The sequence below is a fragment of the Rhopilema esculentum genome, chromosome 4, assembly GCF_057945365.1.
Source record: "Rhopilema esculentum isolate cy_ngs chromosome 4, ASM5794536v1, whole genome shotgun sequence".
In the NCBI taxonomy this organism is placed as follows: domain Eukaryota; kingdom Metazoa; phylum Cnidaria; class Scyphozoa; order Rhizostomeae; family Rhizostomatidae; genus Rhopilema; species Rhopilema esculentum.
The window spans coordinates 12,305,922-12,318,630 of NC_142818.1; the positions used below are offsets into that span (position 1 = coordinate 12,305,922).

Sequence of the window (12,709 nt, forward strand, 5' to 3'; positions counted from 1 at the left end):
TAGAGCCAACCCTCATACCCTCGTATGAGAATACTTTATGCTTTCAATACCTAGCAGTGTGGTAGGATGGCAGACTTAAAGTTCTCATCTCACGAGTATAAATATTCATTGTGAGATCTTGTATAAACAATATAAAAACAGCTAAGCCAAGCCATTACGGTCTTTTTACGATTTCTGGTATTCTTTATAAGAAAAGACGGATACTTGGATGGATGGTGGGTGGACTGGATGAGGCTGTTACTGATCTTAGTCGTTTTTACAAAACATAGGGGCATTTAGATCTCAAGAGGGGTGCCATTGGCAGAAAAGACACACGAAATTAAAGTCCCGGATGAGAAATTGTGTGTTAAGAATGTTCTATCGGCGGATGCTAGATCTTGGATTGCATGATACAAATTCTTATATCTTCCCTTGAGAAAAAAAACTTCTGGCCTCAACAGCCTAGCTAAATATGCATGCTTACAAAGAAATATTCTTTAAAAATAGCAATTTATTGAATAGAGTTGAGGAGAAAAAAGATACAACGTCAAAGAAAAGAAGATTTCAATTTGTTTCCACTTCTATGCTGGGAACATGGATCTATGTATCGTTAAACAGATGGTGCACAATTGCAAGCTTTCCAAAACTATGACGGGTTTTAGGCGCTTCTTCATTCGCGTAATCGCAGTCAATGGAGCGGGTAGACAGGCCTTTTGCGGCACCAAGGCGTGTGATCACATGATTCGGTCATTTCATAATTGTAAACAACCTCGTATTGACAACAGCGATCATCTGCCTTGCTCGCGGCGAAACACGGATTTCAGTTGGAAAGTTGGCTGCATCGCAGAGCTTGAACAACAAACAGCAAAGGGAGCCTTAATTCTATTAATTAAAGGAGAAAGGGAATTGGATACATGAAGAGAATTCTTACCAACATCGTAGTGGAAAAGCGATAAAAGAAACAATATGCCTAAAGCTGCTTTACTGTTAGTGATAGCATTCGTAACTAGTGTATTGGGTCACCAAAAGAAGTTGACAAACTGGGTGAAAATGCCAGAGTCAATCGGTTTAGCTTGCGAAGGAGAGTATGTTGATATAAACTGTCCTAATTACGAAGGAATCAGAATTGTAGACGCGTTCTGGGGCCGAGATGACGTCACGACATGCCAACCGGGGCAGCCATTGGCAACGAAGAGTTATAAGGACATGTGCAAGCCAGTTCAAAAAGACTATGCTAAACTGAAGATCAAACAAATGTGCCACGGGATTGAGTCTTGCAGGATTCCCGCAACGACGGTATTCTTTGATACCGAGCTTTGCCCCAATGTTTTGAAATACCTACGAGTGCTTTATGAATGCAGACATATGACTGGAATGAAAAAATCATTGATTGAGAGATTACGCGGAAAAGATTCGAAGGCTAGTTAGACTTTCAATATTTGTTGGACTGTGGTTCTCGAATGGTGATGGTTGACTTGGCAAGGAAGATTTAAGCCTCCTAGGAGTTTCCAGATATGACCTACGAGTAAAGATTTATACAAAAGAAGGTTTTACGGACTGTCCATTTGAGTTAAACATTTAACAATAGACATATTTGCAACGAAAACATCACTTGTTTACAACAGACTCTTAGAGGTATTTGGTAATATTCAGGAATACGTCCCTATGCATGGAATATGTCAATAAAAGAGGTGCTAAGGGTACATCTCTTAAAAATCTTTAATATACGACAATTGCTTCCAGATAACGTACACCCTGGCTTCCCAAGCCAACGGAATGATTTTAGACTAAGATTGACTAAGATGTTATATTCTCTGAGCACGAACACCTTATTAGCAAACCAAAACAATCTAGTCATTCTAGAACCCAGCCCTTATTTATTGGTATCTTCTATGAATGCCTTAAGCATACTAATTCAATTCAGATAATTGAAATAGACCTTAGGTATTAGGTCAATCACTTAAAGTAAGTATGCTATAAAAATGAAGCATTACAAAAAGGGTCTTCTTGACGAAAATATTTAATTTTTACATAACATTAACAAGATAACTTTTCCTAAAAAATGTGACAGCCACACAGTTCATTTTAGTGACTTTGCAATATAACTGCAATTATGCATCCATGCATACATTATAATAATTAATATTATAAGAAATATTAGAAATTATATTATAAAAATGGAAATTGCAATTTCCAAAATTTATGGTATTGTAAGAAACTAAAAATACCGAATAAGATTGGTCGTTTAATATTTCTTTTGACATCTACTAAACTTGCGTCTTATCTGAATGAGCCGTGGTTGAATTTACTTTTAAAGTACTGGTTATATCTTAAGTAGATTCATCAAGTTTAAAGATGACAAAGATTTGTCAATCTGAGAGATTCCTTTGGTAACCGTAAAAATTAAAACCGATATGAAGCAACGTTTAACAACATTTACTATTTCAAATAAAAATCAAATTTTAAAAAAAGATAGAAATGCTCTTTCAAAAATAAATACTTTCAGTCGTTATTGAATGACAGAAAGACTTGACACCTTTATTATTTTGCTTGCAACCTTAACAAAAAAGTTTAAACAGCGTAATTCAAACTATACAACTAACTTACTCTAGAAGCTAAATAATATATACAACATGTGTTAAAAAATAAATCCAGTTTACAGGTTAATGATACTAATGGATAACGACATTTCTTGACAGCAAGTAAAACTGAAACATAATTAACAATTAAAAAAGCTAATTAGCTTGATTTTTATAAACAACTTTATTTGTTTATGTTACGATAACTTGTGTCAAAGGTTAGAACACAGGGTAGCAGAATAGTGCGGCCTATTTAAAATGTTTATTGCCAAGTCTGACCTAAACTTTTACAAGACGCAAATCTCAATTCAATTTCTTCAAATCTTTCAAGACAATTACCCAATTAAGCCACCCAAAATCAACATTTGCCTAAAAAAATTCTCCAACTTGATGACGAATTTAACTAAACCACATGAAGTGAAATGAGCAAAGTTGGAAAGTGCTAAAACATGACACGAAACAGGCCAAGGTGAATTGCGATCAAATAGAGCAATTTTAAATTCTTTCACATTTTCAAAGAAAGTAACTGTAGAATTTCTAAATCAAGGAACACAGTTTTGCAAAATTTCTAACTTCCCACAGAAGGACATCGTACTTCAATCTACATGTGCAAAGATTCTTATTAACAACAAATCTCAATTGTTAGCAACAACATTTTCATTACTTCAAAATAGGAAGCAGGAAAATTTTGTAGTAGCAAGAAGAAGTAGCAAATAATAGAAATAAAAAAACCAGAGAGAGAAAGAGGAGAAGTTTTCGTAACAGATGCCAATCAGAAGGAAATACAACTAAAAAGAAAGGGTAGCCATGACCAAGAAAGAAATCGATCTCGATTCTTAATTCTTCAATTCAGTAAATCCACGATTCAGGCTTGCATTTTCCATCGATGCATTTGCCTCAAGGAAAACCAAGTGAAACTCAAGCCCTGATAAACTCGCGGGCCTAGAAGCAGGTAGCCAGTGATCATTAAAGCAAATCACTAGCTTGTATGGGACCCATTTGTGCTGGTCACGCATGGCTGCAGATCAAGAATTAAGTCAATGATGCATAAAATAGATCGATGCGCGATTCTTTTCAGTTTATTCACTGAAGCCAAACAGCTGAGTTGTGCTGCAATGTTCTCATTGCTTGGGAATGAACTATGACCTAGCCGAGCTCTGCCTGCGAAATCTAAACAACATCCAACTAAAATAACACAATTATTTTGCACAAAATATATATAATTTCTTCAACCGGAGATTTTACTTCGCAGATTTCACGGAAATACGTCTTTTAAACCGGATATATTATTCATTGTTGTTGTAATCTTTGGAGCACAGATGCAGTAAAATAGAGAGCTGGAAAGGCTATAAACACAAAGGTAAGACGAGGCTACAATATCATCTATCGCTTACTGATGCAAACTTCAAGAAAATTATTATCAAAGTGCAGCTTATGGAGTATATTGCTAGATATAAGTGTATTGGCGAAGAATTAGGGAGATATCAAACTAGTTTTGTTTGATTTATCAATAGTTATGAAGAAATAAACTCTACATTAATTTCTAAGCTGCTGCAGAAGCATTTTACAGAGTCGAACCGAAAATAATCGCTTCCATCAGTGTTACATATTTGCCGCTTTAAATACTCCATTAAGAACATAAAGTGAATATTCAATCTGCAATAAACTGTTTTTGAAGAACTGTACAAAGAAATTAATCGCGGAAAGGTCCTAGGCTGTAAACGACTGAAGCACATATCAACATTTGCCTTATTAAGCTGATTTAACGCGTTATAAGTAATATCGCTTGGCAATTATAGATCTGCACTGAGTTTATTTCAGTGCTTGTTCTGCTGGATATACTGGAAAATGCGGTTAAAAAGCAAAAGGTTCCGGTAGTGGCCTGAATGTTTATTGAGACTGATCAGGATAAATAGGCTAGATTCTATGTTGACTCCACTAGTAGAACAATGTATTTAAAACGACGGAAATAGTTGATATTGTTAGTAGTTTGTTTGAAGAAAGAAATTATATGAAGCAAATCAAATGTGTCTTTTTGCAATATGATGTCTAGAATAAATATAGCTTGGAGCTAGCGAAGATAAAACAGATTTAAAGAATATACTGCTTTAAGACAGCAATTACCTTTATAAAAAATGTATTCCACAATGACTAAATATCAGTGATTCCTAATTATGCACTCTACACAGGAAGAACGTAGGCAATAGTGGCCCTTCGTAGCTTCTGATTAGATAAAGTCGATTAAAACGTAGGAAGACACTGAAAAATAAATACAAAGTGCACAGTAGATTATAGTAGTTAAAAGACACAAATGTTATCAGAAAGAGAGAAAAATATACTTGAGCTCCGATAGACATATCTTGGGTCATAGCCATTCGTAAAAAACGAGAAAACCCTTGATGATTGTCAGGGCTAAATTCACCAAGCATTTGATTCTAAGCTAATTTTATTCAGATGTACGATATCACGAGCTTATAATAAAGATATCAAACTAGGCTTGATGGAAAGGTAGTTGGGAAACGATGCGTTTGACAATGTACGCTGGAGTGCTGTTGCAGTGAAATCTAAACTGCAAGGCCCGGGGTTTGACTTGAGATAAAACGTGGGCATCCAAATCATAAACAAGCTGGAGATAACCAAGGGATCTCACCGTCGAAAACTAACTGATATCATGTGCAAGCAAGGAGATAATTTGCACCACAACTATATATATGAATATATCAACTCTCAATGACTTAAGGAAAAGAACAAACTTTGCTAAAAGAACCAGAACATAAGTATATTTAGCAAAGATACTTTAATGCTTTAAAAAATTAAAACCTGTGTTCTTATGTTCTAGATGAGACGTATACGACTCAAGTTCAGCTTGTGGCCGACAATTCTCCTTGCACTTGGATTGGTAAGTAAAAATTTTATTACTTTTTGTAAGACATTTCATATTTGTCAAGGTTCAAATATTTCCGTGAATTCAGTCACATACAAAGCCAACTTACATTTAACATAGCAAAAATACAAAGTATGAAAATATCAATCATTTTATATTTGTAGGTACTTGTACACGCAGAGATCGCAAAAGCTTTTAACCTCGAAGAAATTTTGAACGCAATAACACCAGACTCTTCGGAATCGCAAATACGTCACCCAGATCATGAATTCACTCGATTTAGACGAACTAGAATGCGTAGATCAGAGGAAAAAGATATCGAGAGTGACGTCACAGAGTATGCTGATAATGCGAGTGGCGAGGGAGATGATACCAAGGCTGACACGAGCGATGACAGTAATGCCGAGCAGAAGGATGACGTCACGGAGTCAGGGGATACTGATGATGGATCGTCCTCAGGGGACGACGAAGAGCCACAGGATAAAAGGGGTAATATTGCTAACAATAGTGACAAGCTTGATATCAAGTCGGCACAACAGGAAGCCAATCAAGCTAGCAAAACTGATGACTTCAAATTTCCAGAGACAAGCAAACAGACAAATGCACCATCCCTGGGCACATCAGCCAACAGTGGATCGGAGGCTAGGCAAACTGTTGAAGCTTTTGAAAACCAAAATAATACCGCAGAGGCTAAAAATAATACTGCAGAGATTGGACGGCAAGAGAGCAGTATTTCCAATTTTACGTTACCAGGTGCAAATGTAACAGGTGAAACTGTTGCAAATGAGACAATGCCTGTTGTGACAAATGAGACAGGGGTGAATGGTACCAATGATATAAGTCAAAATGGAACATCGACTGTGCAGCCATCTAACAGTCTGGATGAAACTTCACGAGTGCAGGCCCCTAATGCAACATCAAGTGCCGATAACACATCAGCCGGTAATGGAGGAAACACGGAGGAGGAAGCAAAGAAAGTTAGTGCAGAGGAGGAGAAAATGGAGGCAGCAGTTATTGGAAACATGCAGAGTGCAGCAGCGATAAACAACACCACAACCAAACCGGAAGATAAGTCCGAGGTAATCATGTTCTCTGAAAAAGAGATGCAGAAAAACTACACAACTGTACCATTGAACACGGAGGTAGGCGCTGCTCCCACTGCAAAGTATTTCACAAATGTCAACAAAACTCAACCAGAGTTAGCAAATCAAACAACTACAAATGCAACCGTAGACGCCAATCAAGCAACGATTGCCAAGCCACAAGCAGTTAACGCTGCAAAGAGGACTGGAATCAAGAAGAAAAGTGAAGAGCTGATGACAGCAGAAGAGATCGTAGAGGATATGGATTCTGAGAGTGATGAAGAAGATGAAGAGGGTACCAACTCATCTGCATCCGGGTCAGGATCCGGATCAGGCAATTTAGAGCAAGAAACAGAAGAAAAGCCAAAAGCAATCAAGGCGGAAAATAAAGAAAAACCGATTGCTAAAGCCAAGACTGCAAGCCTTACAGCAAATGAAGCCGCATTTTTGTCATCGATGGAGAATGATGATGAATCTTCTGGGTCAAACCTTGAGGTAACACCAGAATCCGGGTCCGGATCTGGAGACAGTGTTGAGAAAGCGGTCGCAGCAGAAGTGAACCAAAAGAAAGTAGAAAAGATCAAAGAAACGAAAAAGCAAGAAGAAAGCCAGCAAGTGCAGTCCAAGTCGATGACAAAGACAAAGCAACAACAACAGCAACAGGCAACCGTTCAACAAGCATCTGCAACAAACTGGCAGCAGACAATGACAAATTCCTATTCGAATGCTGGGTCAAATACGATGCCTCAGCAAGCAACTAAATCCAATACAGCTACAACTTTGAAGAAACCGGCCAATCAACAGCCCGCAAAGACCGCTGTTCAGATCAACAAACAACAACAGCAACAGCAAAAACAACAGCAACAACATGGATTCCAAAAGCCAAAACAGACAGCTAAACAACAACAGAATGCATTGAACCAAGGCGCAGGCGCAGAGAAGCGACCAGAAGCTAAAGCAAGTCAGTATAAAGCAAGCACAACTGCAGCAAAAACACAACAGCACAACCAGGCAACTGCTCCAGCACAGTCTTATGTGCAGGCAAGCAATGGGCCTAAAGTTACCGCAAATACCCAACAAGGAGGATCGAAACCTGGAAAGGCAGCTCTAAAAGCAAAGAATTCAGCATTATCAAGTGCAAACGCGGTAGCAGGTCAGAAGCCAGTTGCCCAATCCGCTGCACCTCAACAGACGGCCTACTCACAAACAGCACAACAAGTACAAACACAAAACAATAAGCAAGTGGAGAAAAACGCTTTCAGCCAGGGACAACAACCCCAGAGGCCCGTAGCTGCTCAGGCGCAAGCAACGAAAGTGAGCAAAGCAGCAAATGCAGCAATGCAACCAAATGTAAACAAACAGGCGAAGGTTGCAAGAATAGCAAAAGCACAAAATAATAAGCAAGTGGAGAAAAACGCTTTCAGCCAGGGACAACAACCCCAGAGGCCGGTAGCTGCTAAGACGCAAGCGACGAAAGTGAGCAAAGTAGCAAACGCAGCAATGCAACCAAATGTAAACAAACAGGCGAAGGTTGCAAGCACAGCAAAAGCACAAGCGCCAGTCGGACAAAAACAGGCTCTGAAAAAATTGCCAAGTGGTAAAAACGCGACTGTTGATGGGTACGGTGAAGGAGCAGATCTATTAAAAACGTCATCAAAGATAGAACTGAAAGACAGCGATGAAAATTTACCTGGTGCAACGGGGGATGATATCACAGAAGAAGATCTGCAAAAGCTGCAGTCTATTTCAGTGAATGATGCCGCAGCCAATGAAAATGAGCTCGGGGATTTGATGACCTCAGTCGGGACTAAGAAGCCGGAGACAAAGAAAAGCCAAACTCCACAAACACAAACATCAAAGAATAACAGCCCTAAAGCGAAGTCATGGACTATGGTATTTAATGGAACCGAAAGTGAAGGAAATTTGCCCGGAGGTTATGGTGGTGATTACTTGGATGATGCAAGTGGTGATGATGATGATGATTCCGTGTCTGGCTCCGGAAGTGATCATGCAAGAGGAAACATTGAAATGCAAATCGAAAGTTCAATCGGTTCGTCATTTGAATCGACTTTGAAAAGCAAAAGGAACAAGAAGGAAGGATCCGGGTCTGGTTCTGGAAGTGGCGATGAGTATGCTTCAGAACTTCTTCCTGGTGACTACGGTTCAGAAGGGCCTTTGAATATTGATGAAGAGGGAAGTGGGGATGATGATGATGATGAGCAAAGCGGCGAAGGATTCGACTTTATGTCTGGAAACCGAGCAAGTGGATCCGGAAATGAAATTGACCAACATATCCATGCTCTTCTCAAGGCTCACGTCGAAAGTCCTGCGAAATCCAAGGTTTCATCTTCTGAGAAAGTAGACGTTCCTACAGAAAAAGCAAAGAAGCCCACAGAGGCAAGCACTGCAAAACAACAAAAGCCCATAAATTACCCATCAATTCAAAAGGAATATGCTACGAAAGAGGTTGATGCACCAAAGCTGGAGCAAGACCAACCGGAACAAAAGAGCCAGAACCTTCAAGCTGACGACGAAGAGACTTCTGGCTCAGGTTCAGGAGAGACCGGTGAGAGCTCAGGCCGTTCCATCGAAGGTTCCGGATCTGATCATTCATTCACTTTACCTTTTGTGCAGCCAGAGGCACCCAAAGCGCGCCCTCTTGCAGTGCCACAAAAAAGTTCTCAGTTGCCAGGAGTCGCTCCTCACGAGAGTGCAGCCGTACAAGAGGCTGTGGCACATGTAACGCAAAATATCCTAAATAACATTCGTCAGTACCAAGGCAACGTGACTGCACCTTCACTGTCTGCAGATGCAAGAATGATCAAAACTGAGAATGATGCAAAAGAGTCTAACGTACAGACAGCTGAGGCAGATGATGATTCGGAAAGCGGTTCAGCCTCTTCAGGGCTCGCGGCTCCAAAGTCTGAAGATCAGGCATCTGGTAATCAGAAGTATGACACAGATGATGATGACGATGATGAAAACGAGACAGCTCCAGAAGAAGCAGAGACAAAGGAGGTTAAGTCTGGTGTTGAACAAGAGGCTGGTCAGCGTGGGCAAATCGAGAAGAGCAAGGAGCAGGTGAAAGTTGCAAAGGCGCAAAAACATGAAGAGCTGCAACCTCAGGATGAAGATGAGGAAGAAGACCCTAAACCTAAATATGAAGGATTTACAGTGAGTAACTTCAGACGTTGGCATTTTTGCTGTCTAAAAAATGCAAAAGCACCAACTTTTTATTGATATATCAGTCATCATTATCAAAAACTGTTGTGTTTTTTTAAATTGCCATAGCATAAAACTTAGTTTGTATAGAAACATAGCTGTTAAATAAGTTTGCTAACTTAGTTTGCATTGAAATAAGTTTGCTAACAATGTTTAGTTTGAAAACTTGCTGCTTCAAGATTCCTCAAAGCTTTTAAGAATTGAATAACTTGAGAAACTAAATGCTCTTTATAAAACAAATGAAGCACGCTAAATAAGAAATCTTGCATAAACGAAAAACACATACCTTGAAGGATCCAAACGCATGGCCGAAAGAGGGAGACATTGTCACGGAAGATTTCCTCGAGCATCTGATGGTCAGTCAACTGCTAGAGCAGAACCTGAAACTGTTCTATACGAACATGGCAGGCAGACCTGGACCAGCTGGACCAGCCGGTGAGGCAGGAACACCGGGACAACAAGGATTTCCTGGAATGAATGGAGTACCTGGTTCACCAGGAGAGCCAGGCTCAATCGGTAAGTGGGTCTTTTGTAAGCTTTCATTAAATCTGCAAGAAGGAATGATAAATAAATCCCTTTGAAGATACATCGGACAAAGTAATGGATCGACTTGCGAGCATGGCATAATTGATTTGGTTTTAATTACATCCATATTTTCGTTAGGTGCTATTTTGTAGCATATGAACACTTGAAATGGAGTGGAAATGCTGGGACATACAGAGCTGGACTAGACAACGAGAAATTATTAATCATCTTAAGCATATTAATGAATTGCGATCAATTATTTCATGAAACACGAATTCTTTCTGTCGTGATACCGGCATTGAAACATTTCTAAATCAATTTATCCAGCATTTCAAAGTATAAAATTTATACATTTTAGAGACTCTTTATCCTAAATTACTTTTCCATTTCAGGCCCGGCTGGAGAGCCAGGGACACAAGGGCCCCAAGGGCCACCTGGATGGCCCGGAATGAAAGGAGAAATGGGAAGCGCAGGTGAACCCGGTCTGCCCGGTCCGCGTGGAAGCCCCGGAGCTCCAGGTCCGCCCGGAAACCCGGGAGAAATAGGAGCCACACAGTCCATGCCAGTGAGTACAATAATATTTTCACTAAAGCTAAATAAATGGCTTCTTATAATAAATTATTATTATTGATTGTTAGTTTTACTGATGAACTAATTTTTGATAGAAGGAAAACATCCTTTAAGAAATCAACATTGATTGTCTAAAGCCTTAATTAACAATTGGATAAGGCAACAGGCTTCTAAAGGGCTGAGAAAAATGGCTTTTCGACATGCCAAAAACATGAAGGCTATGCTGTTCTCGATAAGACAAATATGAAGTTGACTATCACGGCGGCACATATTTTTGATAACCTTTACACAACTTCTGCGTTCTCCTTTACGCTAATTCAAACGTTTATCTCGAGGCACCAAAGACATGAATATCGCATTTAATATGTAAAGTAATGTTGAAATATCGATTGACACCTTTAACAAGCACAAAACCTGCTGTGGATGTCGAAACTAATGTGGATCATAATTTCTTACAGAACTGCAGTTATGTATGTGAAGGTGAAAAGGCCTGGCTTGAATGTAAAGAATACGAAATGATCAAAGTCCAGAGAGTATTCTGGGGTCGAGAGGACAGTCAGCTCTGCGAGAAAGCGCCAAAAGGTCTATCGATGGATAAAACCTGTGAAAGCAACAGCGATAATGCTTTCAAGAAGGTAGCAGGTAACTGCCGGAGTGCAAAAGCATGCGAGGTAGTGGCATCAAATATCTTCTTTGATGACGATACTTGTGGAGATGTATATAAATATTTGAAGATTTGCTATGAATGCGTCCCTGACGAGGCAAACGCCGTGGATGTACTGCTGGAGAAGAAGAGGAAGCGAAAGCGACGTGGAGGAGAAAAATGGCGGAGAAGCGGGGAAAGGAAGAAACGAGAACTTTTTGATGAAATAGCAGAATCGATGTGGGAGCACCCAGTACACGCCAAACAGAAAAATGGGCGATAAAAATTTCATACTATTAGCTAAATGATAGAAAATGGTGTATAATTGATGGCCCAGTTAACTGAAAGGACAGTTGAAGGAGAATCTGAGTGGCACCAAAAGCAAATAGGAACCCTCCAATGGGTCACCCCACGTGTTATGACGAACTTGCACACGTAATCTGCATTCAATAACACAAATATTGCACTTTTGCAGTACTTTACGCTATCGATAATTTAAGTCCTTCGTAAATATGCTTAATTAATAAAGAACTATTCATATTGGCATATGAAATTTAAAGGATATCACACGAGAGACACATTGAACCTTCAGGTCTTTGAGGTAGAATATAAAGATCTGATATTAATATAAATATATGAAAAAATTATCCAGTTATACATTCAAATATGAATACAATATTAAGAATTGGATAAATAATACTGAATGAATGTAGCCTAGACTGTTTAAAGTGCATGGAATTTTGGTAACTTTAATATATAATTCAAACTGAGTAGAATAAAAGAGAATCTCGCTGTACACTTTGTAACAAAGTCAGACTTGTTTTTGGAAAAATTCTAAATATACATTATGTAAAATAGCATTAAATTTTTTATACATTTAAATTTCATTTGTTGGATGTTTCATTCATGTTTATAATTGATGTTTGTCATAGCAGTCCATGTGTGAAGAGTCTCTCTTTTTGAAGAATCACTGCGTTTCCTATTGAAATTCTAAACAAGGACAAGACAGGCAAGTGGTTTCTGGTGCGGCATTATATAGCAGGGTCTGTAAAGTGACGTTCAAATCAAGAATATTATGAAAGGAATGATAAATAAAGACGCGGCAGAGCTGCAATTGAAGATCTGATTATTTAGTAATAGGAGAAAGAAATGTTCCGATGTGAGGAGCCGTGTTTTGTCAATGGAGAAAATTGGCATCACTAAGATTGACGTTCCCAAAGTTGCC

The 12,709-nt window shown here is 39.0% G+C and overlaps 2 protein-coding genes across 2 annotated transcripts; both read left to right on the forward strand.

Moving 5' to 3' along the window:
• Nucleotides 1-221: 221 nt before the first annotated feature.
• LOC148960440 (D-galactoside-specific lectin-like) lies at nt 222-3,209 on the forward strand. Its single transcript, XM_089116113.1, has one exon. The coding sequence runs from the start codon at nt 946-948 to the stop codon at nt 1,405-1,407; it is 462 nt and encodes a 153-aa protein (XP_088972239.1). The 5' UTR covers nt 222-945; the 3' UTR covers nt 1,408-3,209.
• Nucleotides 3,210-3,628: 419 nt separating this feature from the next.
• LOC135690966 (uncharacterized) lies at nt 3,629-12,431 on the forward strand. Its single transcript, XM_089116111.1, has 6 exons — nt 3,629-3,918; nt 5,398-5,457; nt 5,607-9,698; nt 10,040-10,262; nt 10,664-10,836; nt 11,300-12,431. Exons 2-6 carry the CDS (start codon nt 5,398-5,400, stop codon nt 11,765-11,767), a joined length of 5,016 nt encoding a protein of 1,671 aa, XP_088972237.1. The 5' UTR covers nt 3,629-3,918; the 3' UTR covers nt 11,768-12,431.
• Nucleotides 12,432-12,709: the final 278 nt, after the last annotated feature.

Excerpts from the sequence above, each read along its gene's own strand:
- LOC135690966 (XM_089116111.1), top strand. The coding sequence starts at position 5,398 with ATGAGACGTATACGACTCAAGTTCAGCTTGTGGCCGACAATTCTCCTT. Across the intron at positions 10,263-10,663 it reads AGGAGAGCCAGGCTCAATCG|GCCCGGCTGGAGAGCCAGGG; the intron begins GTAAGTGGGTCT and ends TTTCCATTTCAG. Across the intron at positions 10,837-11,299 it reads GAGCCACACAGTCCATGCCA|AACTGCAGTTATGTATGTGA; the intron begins GTGAGTACAATA and ends AATTTCTTACAG.
- LOC148960440 (XM_089116113.1), top strand. The coding sequence starts at position 946 with ATGCCTAAAGCTGCTTTACTGTTAGTGATAGCATTCGTAACTAGTGTA.